At 41.3% G+C, this 15,827-nt stretch overlaps 1 protein-coding gene across 4 annotated transcripts in view; it reads left to right on the forward strand.

Moving 5' to 3' along the window:
* The window catches only part of LOC122549778 (ATP-dependent translocase ABCB1-like), a 100,637-nt gene that overhangs the window by 26,084 nt on the left and 58,726 nt on the right, over nt 1–15,827 (forward strand). For 3 of the 4 annotated variants that reach the window (XM_043689800.1, XM_043689799.1, XM_043689798.1), the window contains 8 exons: nt 1,599–1,647; nt 1,915–2,106; nt 2,227–2,398; nt 5,920–6,044; nt 6,134–6,308; nt 6,852–6,965; nt 11,847–11,957; nt 14,410–14,535. In XM_043689800.1, coding sequence (XP_043545735.1) covers nt 1,599–1,647; nt 1,915–2,106; nt 2,227–2,398; nt 5,920–6,044; nt 6,134–6,308; nt 6,852–6,965; nt 11,847–11,957; nt 14,410–14,535 — 1,064 coding nt within the window. Of the gene's footprint in view, nt 1–491; nt 510–1,598; nt 1,648–1,914; nt 2,107–2,226; nt 2,399–5,919; nt 6,045–6,133; nt 6,309–6,851; nt 6,966–11,846; nt 11,958–14,409; nt 14,536–15,827 lie in introns of those variants that run through there. The other variant, XM_043689801.1, reaches the window with a different exon arrangement.

Here is a 15,827-nt window from a genome sequence, read left to right on the forward strand (position 1 = left end):
TGCATTCTATCCCCAGCAGTAAGTGTAATTAGAAAAACATTTTAATGCTTTTATTCCTTGATGGGTAGCAAAGTGCAGCTTAAGCTATTTTTCTTGGAGTAATTTTATGCAACAGTACAATAAAAGGTGGCCCATTGCATTTTGTAACATTAGATTTCATAACTCAATTGCCCTTTGCCAAGTCATGCCTTTGCATTTCATTCAGACTGTGGGAGTCAGAAGATTTTAGTTACAAAATAAATGATTAATTTCCCAGCCTGGAATACCCTCCTTTGACCTTTTCTGCTAAATTGACTACAAATTTGGTTCACCATGAGTTTCCTTCAGTCTAAAGATCAGAAGTGGGGATGTTCTCTGATGATTTCATGATGCACAGTACCATTTATTAATCCTCAGATTTTGGAGCAGTCTGTGTCCATACACATAAAGAACTGGGCAACAACCAGGTTTGGGTTGATGAACAGCAAGCAATAACCCTTGTATTTGTTCTTCACACACAGATCTCTGAGGTAGGGGGCTCTGTGACAGAAACGCTGCAAACTAGCAGTGAGGTCTATTAGAAAGTAGTGACATGCAAATGATTTGAGGGGATGAAGAGCTGGGGGTGGGGGGGAATCTTGTAGGTGTCAGCATGACATGGCCTATGATAAGATGTTTGGCAGAATTGGTTGAGAAGTCTGGTGAGGAGCATCTTGAGGCATCTTTTATGTTTTTCGACAAGTGGCGCAGAGAGTTTCATGCTACGCAGTGGTGAGTTATCTATCAAGGAGTTTATTGCTTGTTAAATACCTTTTGAATGGTCCAACTCACCTCATTAATATCTAGCTTTCTAGTTTACCAAACTTGCCAAATAAACTAGATGTCAAAAAAACTTGGCCTGGATACCTGATGAATTCAGCTTGCTGCTTGCTCCAGACGATCTCAATGCTAGATGTTGTTGCCAATATCTCAGGGCATGTTTCATGGGCAATGGTTGCACTGCACACTCATAGATGTTGGTATACATGTGCCCATCTCTAAGAAATCTCATTGTACGTCTCCAGTGCACTTACAAGATGCTTTACTGCACAGTGGGCTATAGTAATGCTCCAGCAAGGACATATGCGCTCAGAGATATGGACCCAACTCATGTAAATTGCCAGGTTGAATCTTTGGGCTCTGTACTTGCTGTCATTGTGCTCACTCATTCTGAACCAAACTGGATGCTCACAGTATCCCTACTTTAAATTGCTTTACCTTGCCATTGTGCGCTTTGACCCTTCAGCTAGAGCTACTAAGCTTCTGTCTTGCCTTACTGTTCAGTGCAGACACAAAGGCAGGAGGTTTGTCATGGCTGTGAAACAAGCCTCAGAGAAATCAAGAGGGATCTTTTTTGCTCAGGGTTTTCCAACAGAGTAAGGTGAAGGACAGCCTCTAACATTAGTCCAAGGTCAGCTGCTCAGAGTGATCAGAGTCAGGAACCTCTCCACAGAACATGATGTAACATGATTCAAAATAATTAAGTGCTAGGCCACAGTGTAGACAGAATATTATCATAAATAAATATTTCGGTTATATTTTCTGCAATGTAATTGTATTCTTATCATGGTTGATTACAGTAAATATGACAGACTGTGATGATACGCCCTTTGAAGAACAAATGGCTAAGTGAGTTCAATTGTAAAAATTACTTTTCAAAATATGGTAGTGACAAGATATATAAGCAATTGTACTGCATTTCTGAAATTACCACACTGATTTAGTGGAAATTATTATACAATAAAATGACAAATCTCCTTGCAAACTTTACCAATTCTCAACTGTTCATTTTTTTAAAAATTACAAACATAAGAAACAAAAATAATTGTATTCCTTACTTTTACAGAAGAACAATTGATATTTTCAGAAACAAAACATTCATTGTTTCCACCCCAGGTTTTCTTATTACTATGTTGCAATTGGAGCAGGAGCACTGCTATGTGCTTATATCCAAGTTTCTTTTTGGGTTCTGACTTCAGCAAGACAGACGAGAAGACTTCGAAAGTTATTTTTGCACACTTTACTAAGAAGAGAGATTGGATGGTTTGATGTTAACCCAGTTGGACAACTCAATACACGTCTTACAGCGTAAGAAGGATATTATATTTTCAATCTAGATAAACAAGTGCATTTTTCCTCAAAATGACTGTTGCTGTTAATGACAGCATCTTATTCCACTGAAATTTATTGTGCTTTTTCAATGACTAGAGACATCAACAAAATCAATGAGGGAATTGGGGATAAGATTGGACTTTTGTTCCAGTACATCGCAACTTTTGCTGGAGGCATAATAGTTGGTTTTGCAAGGGGATGGAAGCTAACTCTGGTAATTCTGGCTGCCAGCCCTCTCCTCGCATTATCAGCTGTGCTGTGGTCCAAGGTAAGTACTAACACCATAACAATCTTAAGGTAATCTATCAAGTACAAGGACAGAGCAGAACTAAACACAATTTAAATCATGTCAAAAATACTCGTGATGTAAGCCGTGATATAAATAGAATTCTCAACACATGGTTAAAATATTCTTAGTCGGTTATTTAACGAGGGCTGCGTTTTTGCAGCTTTCCCTTCATGCCTGCTTCAATGCTCACAGCATCCTTGCCTTGCCTTGTCTTTTTACCCTCAGCTCTTTTAGCCAGAGGATAAAGGCTTACAGTACTTCTCCCTTGAGTTGATGTTTAGTGCAGACACTTTGCCAGGCAACTTGCCATGTCAACAGTAATCAATCAAGGAGACGAACATGTTGCTATACCCCACTGTACTGTGTCAATCTCACATGTGTAGCATATGCCAGCAGCATATGTGGCAAAGACACTGCATGAGCTTTAATCAAATGGCTATGCCTCAAAGTCTAAGAGGAGTAGTCCCCCCTGGTGGGGCCGCTGTCAGTCAAGAGGTTCTGATTCAGTAAATCAAGGGCATCATCTGATCTCAGTCCAGGGTGTAGGAGACTGCTTGGGCTCAAGACAGTCAAAGTCTCATTCACAGTGCTGGTCCTGGTCAGTCCTGCATGTCCAGTGCAAACAGTCGCAGGGGCTAATCAGGCAAGGAGCCGAACACAGATCAGTCAGGATTCTGGTCACTCCTTAGTTGGGGCTGTGCCTTGAAGTTGATAGGGACTGGGGCTTGGTGGAGGTTGTCATAGTCCTGGGATCAATGGAATGAAAGTCAAGGGGAGTTATCAAGGGACACTGCTGTGGTGCAGAAATTGGAGAACTCAGTTCTAGGGATTGGAGGTAGCATGCCAAGAGCAGAGCAGATAAAGGGAGGAAACTCCTTATGACAAGGGAGGGAGATGATAGTGAATTAGAGACCCTGGGTTACTGCAGGCAGAATGGAGGTCATTGACAGTCAGAATCACCCTGGCCTCACAGAAAATGGAATGCGCCAGGCATTGTTAGGAATAACTAAACTGCAGCACCTGGACTTGGGAGTAATGTTGAGAGGTGCAGATATAATTCCAGGAGGAGCGTGGGAACATGCAGAGGGTGGTGTGTAGATGGAATGAGCTGTCAGAGGAATTAGTGGAGTCCAGCACAACTACAACATTTGGGTATATGAATAGGAACGGTTTAGAGGGGTATGGCCCAAGTGCTGGCAACTGGGTCTAGATTAGGTTAGGATATCTTGTCAGCATGGACAAGTTGGACCGAAGGATCTATTTTCATGCTGTGCATCTCTATGACTCCATGTGTAGGTTCATTTCTAATTGGCTGGTCAGGAAGTGACAGGTAGAAAGGGACATGGAAGTTTATCATGGTCACTATTTACAGTCTGAAACTGAGACCCACTATATTAAGTGCAATCTGTGTTGTCTTTCATTTTCAATTGACTAGAAAATGAGCATTGCGAATTGAAAAATGGTTATGACCACAGCCAAAGATGGTCACCGAGGTGTCAGCTACATTGAACTATTATGCAACTGGCCTCTTAAGTGCACTCCAGACACAGTGTGCACCATATAATCCAAACATGCTGTGCTCTGCACCTATAGGGCAACCAAAATGTGATGTGATAAGTTCTGAAGAGTTGGGAGAGCAGAAACAGTTTTCCAAAAACAAAGATGACAACATTGAGCAGGAGGAATATTACTTCAGGCATGACAGGGTACAGTAGCATCAAGGCTGAAAATGTGTTGCTGGAAAAGCGCAGCAGGTCAGGCAGCATCCAGGGAACAGGAGAATCGACATTTTGGGCATAAGCCCTTCTTCAGGAAGGATCAAGCATTACCAGCCAAACAGGATTAATTAGTACCTGGTTCCTGTGGATGAAAGCTGAGCGCAGTGAGCATTCATTAACTGTAGATTTACTTGAAAGGCACACAGTTCTGTTCTGTTGCTAGGTGTAATTTCAGCTTTTTGGTTTGCTTTTTGTTTGCTTTTGAACATTGAGAAGATGTTGGGTTACATCGGACACTGGGGGAAGAGTAGCACTGAGTTACACAAAGTTTTATGATGGATTGAGGCTAAGCTGAGTGTGTTAGTGCTTAAATACCACAGTTGTAAGAACATTCACTTCTATGTGCAATGAAGTGTCAACTGTGCCACCTATGTGCCTGGAGAAGTGTTGGTTACACAGGATGTGTCTTATAACTTTTAGCACTCACTCACTTTGTGCTAACCTGAGGTCTGCCAGCCTTTGTGGCTTACATTTCTTTTTAGAGAGGAGGGAGGGTCAAAGAGCTTGTTATGTTTGGAAGCACTGAATAGTCCAGAGAGTGGAAATATCACTGTGTAGTACCGCGTTACATCATGGCTTACACTTGCAGCATGTGCCAGCAGCTCAAGTGGCAAACACACTTCAAATAATTGACCATGTGTGAGATTCAAAAGGGAGCAGTTGTTAGTGGAATCAAGAAGGAGTACAGTCAGTATCGGAATATGGTCACAATCGGTCATGGGGCTCGTCTGATTGCAGACCAGGTCCTGTCCAATGCTGCAGGTCAAGACAACCTGGGGTCCGAGGGTTACAGCATCAATCAGGGTGCTGAGGAGATATCAGTCTGCTCAGTTCCTGCAATGAGGTGAAGCGATGTATAGGTTGGATGGAAGAATGCAAGAGCAGGAGAGGTGGTCATGCATCTGCAGTGAGTGAAAGGGAAACACAGAAGGTAGAAAGAGTAAGTAGTTTGAGAGGTTGAGGTGTGTGAGAGCTATTGAATAGATGAACTGCATGCATCTAGGACAATTGGTGAGAGTGAGTGCTGAGGCAATACTGAGGAGATAGTGCCCTTATCTTTGTGATATGCAGAAAAACATTGACGTTCTTTTGGTACTGCTAGGCATTTCTTCTAACCCAGGTCACAGAAATGACCTGGGATGCTATCAGGGTCCAGACTGTCTGTGTCTAGTGACGTAAGCTTCTGCAACAGGATAAAGGACAGCCCGCTTCTCCTATACCCCATCTACGAGCATCTCCAGGTCTCCATCTGTAAAACAGGGTGAGAGTTTTGCTCTCTGCACCTTCTATTGTATAACAATGACAGGCAGATCCTAGCTTGCAGCACTTGAAGTGATGTGCAGCTGAGCTTTAAATATGATGTCAGTGACATGAGGTCCCAATAATGGTGCGTACATCTGCCTCTCCAGCTGTAAGATTCCCCAAGAAAAGCATCAAAAAGCCTGGCTGTATAATTAATGAAGTGCAGAAAGGAAGATTGTGTTCGAGAGTTGTTCTGAGCCATGGAGGACTGGGCCTATGATTCTCACTCCACAGCAGTCAAACTGATAAAGGGAAAGTCCACCCCTTTGTTTTATAAAGGACTGTATGTAAAGGCAAGATTTTGGACTAATTTATAATATTATAGCATTGTCATTAGATAACTTTATGACTTGCAGCATGTTCAAATATTTTAAGATTAAATATGTTCATTACCTCAGCTTTGGTGTTTTCTGTGTTCAGCTCACAGTCTCGTTCACCAACTTGGAGATGACAGCTTATGCAAAAGCTGGAGCTGTTGCTGAAGAAGTCTTGGGGGCAATCCGAACGGTGGTGGCATTTGGAGGTCAAAAGAAAGAAATTGAAAGGTCTGCATTGTGACTATTGCCGATTGTCAACCAGTCTTCCTTATTCAATTGTGAGACTTATTTTTCTTCTCTCTTCATGACCTCTTAAGGTACCATAGGAATTTAGGGGAAGCAAAGAAAATTGGTATAAAGAAGGCGATTACTGCCAATCTGTCAGTTGGGTTTGCCTACTTTATAATATTTGGATCTTATGCAATTGGATTTTGGTATGGAACCACTTTGGTTCTTGAGAACTCAGGATATACAATTGGAACAGTTCTCACTGTAAGTATAATAATATTAACTAATATTCTACATACTAGCCTATTTATTGAATAGTACAGCTGTTCAACCGTTAGAGGCTTTATAATCAAGACCTAACTGGTCTGTTCAGCTATTTATTCCCACACATTTGAATACCTACCCAATCTCAACAGTAATGCTTCCATCCTTGTTAGCCTTCCATTGCATCATGTGCTCTTTAAGAAAACGTGCAGATTGACAAAATTAAAATGCCAACCGTCTATAGTACTAGAAATGTTTCATTGCATTATTTTAAAAATACATATTTTTAAGAAATTTGTCAACTTGGGAAGGGATGGACAGCTGGGAATAGAAGATTTTCCATCGATTATATATCCATATATTGAAAAAATAGAGATGCGGTAGGATATGTCATAGGCAGCTGATTCTATTCTGCCAGTTTGTCACCTCCTCCAAAGTAATCAATCATAATATTCTCTCTTTAACACCAGTTTTTGGATATGGATTTTTAATGCCATACTTGGGATGTTTTATAAGTTCTTTGTTTTGCATTTATATTTTTAGATTTTTTTCTGCGTCACCTTTGGAACATTCTCTATTGGTCAGACAGCACCCTATATTGAAGCATTCTCTAATGCCAGAGGGGCAGCATATGAAATCTATAAAATACTAGATGAGGTAAAGAAGGAAATGGAAACTTGTATTTCTGCTGTGCTGTATGTTAAAATAGTAGCATTTAATTCATGTGAAAAAATTGTAGAAGTTTTAGATTAGATTTAGATTTTATTGTCATGTGTACTTAAGTACAGAAGTACAGGAGCACAGTGAAAACTGTATAATGTCACCACACACGGTGCCATCACTGGTACAAAGGTTACCTCTGTTAAAAAATGCTTAGGTACAAAATAGGAAAAGAAACAAAGTTTAAATACTTGACAAAAAAGTTAAGCATTCCCTTAATAGAATAAATGGAAAAATATCTTATTGCAAAAATAAAGCAACTATTTATTTTATAATGATGCAATTTTATAATGGAAGTTGAAACATTTGAACCATTCCATGAGAGATGTTCTTGGTTCAAGTATGCTTGCTAATGGTATTCAATCTTCCTACAGAAAAAAATACAAAAGAGTGAATCTCATTTGATGTATGAATATGAGTAATAGAAACTTGGCTGATGCAGCTAGAGATTGATTCAAAATGGAACCATGCAAATTAAGAAGCAAGTTAAGAAATAGCAGATGATTTTTAATAAACCAATGCATGGAAACCCATGGAAATATATTTTGTACACAGTGACTGGAAGTATATGACTAGAGTTGAAAAAGAAAACTGCGCATTGATAGACTCTTCACTGAAACTGTCTAATCATTACACAGATCTGATCTACAGATACCAGGATAAATCTTAGAACTTTTAATTTTAAGTCAAAGCTAATCATTTATACCTTCCTAAAGTCATTAGAATTCTATGCTCAGCTTTGGCTATCTTGCTTCAACTAGACTTTAATTTGAATAGAAAAAAATGAACACAATGTGGGGTAGTTTTCCCAGTAAAGGAGAGCTAGGTTTGGGTGAGTGCAGGGAATTAAATCCTTGGAAATTGCCATCAGGATCCCAACATAACCACCAATGCCTCTGGGTTACTGTGATTGGAAACCAGTGGACAATCCCTTGATCACTTGAATAAGTAATTAAGATTATTAGGAAGCAGATTAAAATATATTTTAAACCTCAAATTGTCCAGTGTGGAAGGTGGGAATGCATTGCCAATGGTTGATAAGGCATCTAGAGGATCAACATACTGTCCTCTTTCTCTCCACTGCCCCACCTAGGTCTCTACCTCTTCCTAACTTCTGCACTCTCCTTGCCAAAACAGGCAGGTCTAAATGTTCATAATTGGTTCTGTACAGAGAAAGGAATGCCATTTCTAGAGGGTGGTTGTGAGGCACAGGTGCAAGGGGACAGTAGCCTTAGTCTTAAGTTTTCCTGATGAAGGGCTTTTGCCCGAAACGTCGATTTTCCTGCTCCTTGGATGCTGCCTGACCTGCTGAGCTTCTCCAGCACCACTCTAATCTTAGTCTAAGTATTGACTGGTGACTTGGGATATGAGGAGTTAGGAATAAATGGAGCTGTAATGAATCTTGTATGAAGCTTGTTGTGCGGAAGGATGCTGGGAAAGTCACAGCATGAGGCTTGACACCTGTAAATGTTATAATACTCCACTGTGATGGCCTCTTGAGGCCTGGAATCTTCTTCCTGCATTGTGTCTCAGTGGAAAGGACCGCATTCTTCATGCTGACTTCCTTGGTCACTTTCACACATAGCTTGCTTGCTGATTCTCTTCCTCCCATCCTTGGGAAAGCTTACTTCGCAGTAACACCTCAGATCATATACCCCCTTGATCACCCCAGCTAACAGTGAGTGAACCAAGTGCAATCTTCCCTGAACTCCCCTGCATTTCTAGAGTTGCTGCAACATTGAAAATTCAAGAGCCAATGTCACATTCAAACCCATGCGATAGTCCCTTGAATTAAAAATCCTTTCTTTGACAAACCCAGTATCCCATGCCGCTCGCCCTGTCTGATTATTCAGAAATCCCAGAGGCAAGATGTTACTTCCATCAGTCTCCTTCATGGGCAGGAGTTACAGGAAAGTTTCCTCCTCCATCATTCAGGTACAGACCCGCAAATAGTCTGACTGTTTTTGACAGGGACCAAGTGTGGACAAAACTGCCCAAAATGTGCCAACGATTGGAGGATCAGTGGTCAGCACTGCTGCCTCGCAGCGCCAGGGACCCAGGTTGGATTCCAGCCTCAGGCGACTGTGTGAAGTTTGCACATTCTCCCCGTGTCTGCGTGGGTTTCCTCCTGGTGCTCCAGTTTTCTCCCATAGTCCAAAAGTGGGCAGATTAGGTGAATTGGCCATGCTTAATTGCCCATAGTGTTCAGAGGTGTGTAGGCTAGGCGCATTAGTCAGGGGAAATATGGAGTAATAGAGGAATGGGTTTGGGTGGGATACTCTTCAGAGGGTCAGTGTGGACTTGTTGGGCCACTTGTTGGGCCTGAGGAAGGGCCTGTGCCCGAAACGTCGAATCTCCTGTTCCCTGGATGCTGCCTGACCTGCTGTGCTGTTCCAGCAATAAAGTTTCAACTTGTTGGGCCAAAGGCCTGTTTCCACACTGTAGGGATTCTACGAGAGAAAGACCATTACCAAAGTTCTGATTTAACCATAGATGGAGTATGGTGAATTTGTCAATTTGACAAGTCTGGGAAGCAGTGGAAATACAGTAGAGAATGTAGAGATACTTAAGTTAGGATTAAATACATACTTTATCAGATGGCGATTAACTTCCAGCCAGGGGCAGAATTTTGCAGTCTTCTGTCAGTGGCTTTGTAAATGGGGCTGGGAGAGGGAGGTCTGTCCAAAATCCTTGGGTGGCCTTCCTGCTGCTCTGTCTACCCTCAAAACTGGCCAATTCATTGTCACTTCTTGTCCACCCTCAATTTGAAGGGGGGTATGTGGAATTCAGGGGCAAGGTAACTCGGCAAGTCATCTGGCTTGGACCTCGGCTGCTAAATGGATGCAAGTCTTTCAAGAGCCCCTGTTCTATGTCAGATGCATCCCTCAGAGATTTGACTCCTCGCTTCATCTGTGGCCTCCTCTTCATGACCCTTCCCTCTTCTCCACAATCCCTTAATCCATTCCCCTGCCCAAGGTTTGACTTTCCTTCCTATACAGTCCTCTGCACTTACTTGGTCCACACTCAGGGAGTTGATTTCTAGGGATTGTTTGTGACCATTGCCATCCCTGGAAGTGCTGGCTGGGAGTACGGCATTCTGAGGTGCTCCTTTCTCCCAAGTAAGGGGCACAAGTCCCATCTCCAGCCAATCAACTTTCCTCAGTGTGATAACTGGCTTGGGGGCCATTATGATCTGCAGGAATGGGCTCACCAACAACTCTTTGATTAGTAGACAGGGAATCCTACATCTGGAGAAGCCTGCTCCAGATCTCAAAATGACGAGATTTTGAAAATGGAAAATGATAGAAAATCCAGAATTAACAGTGGTGCTTCAGAGAAAAGTCACAAGGATAACTGCAAATATCCAGAACAGGGGAGGAATTGGTTAGCGCTCAACTCTGTCTCAAAACCATGAGGTATAACTGAAATAAAGAGAGCAATTGCTGGGGAACTCAGCAGGTCTGGCAACATCTGCAGAGAGAAAGCAGTTCACATTGCGAGTCCAGTGACACTTCTTCAGAACTGATGGTAGCTGGGAAAGGTACAACTGAAGTAAGTGTCCAAAGAATTAAGCTTGAGGACCACCAAAATTGGTCCTTTCAGCAGGCTCTTTAAGGATTGCTGGATTGACTGCCTATCTGCTGATAATATTGATCACAGAATGTATGGCTGATATCTTTCTCAGATGGGAGCCCTAGGTGCCTACACAATAGTCTTTACCATTTAGTATGAAGATCACTTTTGTTGTGAAACTAGCGTATAACATTTACCATACTAATGCTTTATACATGGAAAACAAGTAAAGCACCAACAAATTTCTCAACCTCGGTCTGTGCGTTATTGTCTAGGCTTCTGTATCCCTTGTTCAGTAACAAAACCACGACAATACTATCAACATTACCAAATGGAAACAGCTCAAAGAAGAGTTGGGTCATTAAGAATCCCGTTACACAATAAAGTTAATGTATAATTTTCATCTTTTAAAGCTTAATTTTTCACAGCAGCATTGATCATTTGCCTGTAGGCAATTAATGATTAACTAAAGCGCAATCTGAAAAGTGTAGGAATAAAGGTTACTTTATATTGCTTGGATATGCCTGACATAAATCAAAACAAGGATGTTTGTTAACTTAGACAAGAATAAAGCATAGTTTTTTGTAAAATATTTTTGAAACGTTGAAATCAAAGGGTCAGGTTCAAAATACGAGCAGTAAGATATTATTGTCAAGGGCAAAGATGTGAATTGCACTTCAAACAGAAAATAAAGTGGAGAAGTAATTATGCTGCCTGTTGGTCAGTGCCAGCGTGAGGCCAAAGAAAAGTTTAGCAGAGTTGTCTGAGTGAGAAAACTATCAAGGAAAGTAGCTCTTTTCCAATAATTTTGTGAAAAAGGGCCAAGACCTTGAAGTAAAAGATCAATGTTCACAGTAAAGGAGACCGTTAATGAGGGAAGGTTGAAAATAAATATGAACTGAAGCAGTGACAAGAGGAAAATAAGCTTCAATTTAAAAGCCCAAAGCTTATAAAAGGGTGGGAAGACTGAAAAATTGTACTGATTTTAGAATGTTGATGTTGTGGAAATAGTGTTGCAAAAATATGAAACTAATATTTTTAAAAAACTGTAATGAAAATGTCTAAAATTTCTGACTGTTTAACATGTTTTGCTGCTAGTGATCTACATTTCAGAGCCTGTGTTTTATGGGGTTGAGATTACTTTCCAATAGACGTTTTTTAGTTTCAAACTACTGATCATTTTTAAGACTTATTCTCTCCCTTCAGACGTCGTATGATCATCTTTGTTTTGGTTTTCCTTTTCAGAAATCTGCCATAGATGGCTTCTCAGAAGAAGGATATAGGCCTGATCAAATTAAAGGAACAGTGGAATTTAAGAATGTACATTTTAATTACCCATCAAGACCAGACGTAAAGGTATCAGAATTTCTTTTTCACATTTGCAACAAAGCTCAGGGGAATAAGAAAATGTGTTTAATACTTCTGATTTTAATGGGTTTCTAATATTTGAAGTCTCTCTGTATTTAAAATAAATTATGAAAGGACCAGCGAGCTCTGTTGGTTAGAATGTGCTGCATTATAATGCCAATAGCACAAGTTAGGTCCCTATGCTGGCTGAGATAACTCTTGAAGCCTGCCTTATTGTCTTGCCCCATCCTGGTATCACTGCAATAGCCCATACCTGCAAAACACTTGTTTCACTAGTAGAAAGAGAGACTACTTTCGTGAAACAAAGATGTCCAGTTTAGGTGCTTTTTTTAACTTACAGAATGTGGGTACTTCTGACTAGGCTAGCATTTATTGCCCATCCATAATTACCCAGCAGGCAGTTCAGAGTCAACCACATTGCTGTGGGTCTGGAGTCACATGTAGGCCAGGCTAGGTAAGGACGACAGATTTCCTTCCCTAAAGGGCATTAGTGAACCATGGGTCATGTTAAATTGCCCATAGAATCCAGAGATGTGTAATTTAGATGGATTAGCCATGGGAAATGTAAGGTTACTGGGAAAAGTGGGGGTTGGGGTCTGTGTAGGATGCTCTTCAGAAGGTCAGTGCAGGCTTGATATGTCAAATGGCCTGCTTCAACACTGTAGGGTTTTACGATTCTATGATTCTAAACAGTATAATGTTTTATGTGTAATTGTAGACTGATTTTACAAAAATAACACAGCAGGACTCAGAAGATTGCTAAAATTACTGTTTTAAAATGTACATTTTTTTTAGATGTTTGTATGCAACTAACATGACTTCTCTCTTTCTGCAAATTTAGCCATTAGAGTGACTATTTAGCCATTAGAGTGATGCAGTTCACACAGGTGCTGCTCCTGAAAAAGCCATAGAATCCCTACAGTACAGAAAGAGATTATTCAGCCCATCGAGTCTGCAGCGATTCTCCAAAGAGCATCCCACCAAGTCCCCACTCCATCCCTGCATTTCGCACAGTAAATCCACTTAGCCTGCACAATCCACCTAACCTGCACAATCCACCTAACCTGCACATCTTTGGACTGTTCGAAGAAACCAGAGCACCTGGAAGAAATGCAGCCAGACCTGGGAGAATGTGCAAACTCCACGCAGTCACCCAAGGCTGGATTCAAACCTGGGTCCTTGGCAATGTGAGGCAGCAGTGCTAACCACTGAGCCACAGTCATTGAACAGCAAACAACTTGGGGAGTTTGGGCCCTTTCTATGAACAAGTCGTAACATAATCATTACAATTTCAACAGTTGCAAATAGCAATGATTGAAACTGGAACATGCCTGCCATATAATTCCTTTATCCAAATGTTGCAAAGGACTGGATCATTAAAGTTAGCTTTGCATTTTCTGTCTTTCAGGAATCTCACTGTATCCATGTACAGTCATCAAAAACTAAAACATAAGTTGTTCAAAATAAAAAGTAAGGCAATGCCTATAAAGGGAAGAAGCTGGTGATCCAAAACATTCAACTCTTTACATGTGCCTCTTTATATATGCTGACTGTACATCTCCAACACTTCCTTTTTACTTTTGCTTAGATTTCTACATTTCATAGAGCATAGAATCCCTACAGTGTGGTAACAGGTCATTTGGTCCAACAAGTCCACACCGACCCTTTGAAAGGTAACCCACCCAGACCTATTCCCCAACTAGTCTACATTTCCCTGACTAATGCACCTAGTCTACACATCCCTGAACATTATGGACAAGTTAACATTCCTAATCGACCTGATCTGCATATCTTTGGACTGTGGGAAGAAACCAAAGCACCTGGAGGACACTCACGTAGACATCGGGAGAATGTGCAAAATCCACACAGACAGTCATCCGAGGTGGGAATCAAACTTGGGTCCCTGGCACTGAGAGGCAACAGTGTTAACCACTGAGTCACTCTGCCACCCTGTTGTAGTTTGATAAAGATTTACCAATCACCTGAAGGTAGATTGTCACTAGCCATTTTTCACTGGTTCAGCTTAAGAAGTCTGGTATAGATCTGCAGAAACAGATCTAATTTGAGCTTCCCTTTTTGATGTTGAAAATATAGGCTAAATTCTTTAAACATGCCACACAAATACCTTGCTGAATTTAGCCCTACTGAAAACATTTACACCAACTATTACATCAAGCAATTGATCTTGAGATGGCAGTTCTGCTGCTTTGTTAATTCCTTGGTATGGTCCAATCCTAGAAATGCCACAGACAGCCCGAAATTTCCATTCAACCTCCATCACCTTGAATGTTCAAAGAAAATCTGAACATGAGCTGTTGCCATAACATCTGGACACCTGGGTGCTTTAGAATATTTGTTTTCAGTGGCTTTTAATTGAACTTCATGCTATGTTAGTCCATCAGCAAAGCATTGAAATTGATTGCTTTGAATGTTTCTGTAGATTTTAAGAGGCCTAAATTTGAAGATTAACAGCGGACAGACAGTAGCTCTGGTGGGAAGCAGCGGCTGTGGAAAAAGTACCACCATTCAGTTGCTACAGAGATTCTACGATCTCCAGGAAGGATCGGTGAGAAACTAGATAGTCTCTGACCTCTAAATAGTTAATAACCTAAAATGGATTAACAAAGTAATCAGTTGTCCTAAGTAGTTGCTTGAGCCTTATGTGTACTGTGTAAAAGGTATAGGATCGATTGCTCTTCATGTTGCTGGCTTTGGTTAGTCACATTTCATATTCACTTGCCTGGATGAGTGCAGCTCCAAAAACACTTAAGAAGCTTGCTACCAGCCAGGACTTGATTGGCATCACACCCACAAACTCTCATTCCCTCCACCAGCAATGCTCAGGAGCAGCAGGTGTATATCACCTACAAAATGCACTTCAGAAATGCACTGAAGTTCCTTGGACAATGCCTTCTGTATCTACAACTATCTCCATCTAGAAGGACAAGAGTAGCAGATACTTCGGAACACCACCATCCCTTCCATGCCACTCACCATCCTGACTTGGAAATGTACTGTCATTCCTTCATTGCTGCTGGGTCAAATCCTGGAATTCCCTTCCTAATGCATTATATGTTCACCTACAGGGTATGAACTGCAATGATTCAAGCAGGCAGTTTACCACCACCTCCTCAAGTTAATGGGCAATAAATGTTGGCCCAGTCATTGACATCCACATCCCATGAGTAAATAAAGCAAATAAAAAGAAATTAGCGGAGGAGGTGCTATTGTATAACCCCCAGCTTTCAACCACCCTACATCAACAATCATACCATTGGTCCTAGCATAGTTTTAATTGCAGCGGGTCAGCTTCCACACCAACCTGAAGGTGAAAACCCCCTTTACATCTGATTGACTGACTCTTCACACCATTTTGACTCATGTTTGACCCATGACCAAAATAGTAATCATCAGTGCACAAAAGTATTCAAAAGCATGTGATAGACAATCGACAATAGACAATAGGTGCAGGAGTAGGCCATTCTGCCCTTCGAGCCTGCACCACCATTCAATATGATCATGGCTGATCATCCTTAATCAGTATCCTGTTCCTGCCTTATCTCCATAACCCTTGATTCCACTATCTTGAGAGCTCTATCCAACTCTTTCTTAAATGAATCCAGTGACTGGGCCTCCACTGCCCTCTGGGGAAGAGCATTCCACACAGCCACCACTCTCTGGGTGAAGAAGTTTCTCCCCATCTCTGTCCTTAATGGTCTACCCCATATTTTTAAGCTATGTCCTCTGGTTCGGCACTCACCCATCAGCAGAAACATGTTTCCTGCCTCCAGAGTGTCCAATCCTTTAATAATCTTATACGTCTCAATCAGATCCCCTCTCAGTCTTCTAAACACAAGG

This window comes from Chiloscyllium plagiosum, chromosome 5 (assembly GCF_004010195.1).
Source record: "Chiloscyllium plagiosum isolate BGI_BamShark_2017 chromosome 5, ASM401019v2, whole genome shotgun sequence".
Taxonomy (NCBI): domain Eukaryota; kingdom Metazoa; phylum Chordata; class Chondrichthyes; order Orectolobiformes; family Hemiscylliidae; genus Chiloscyllium; species Chiloscyllium plagiosum.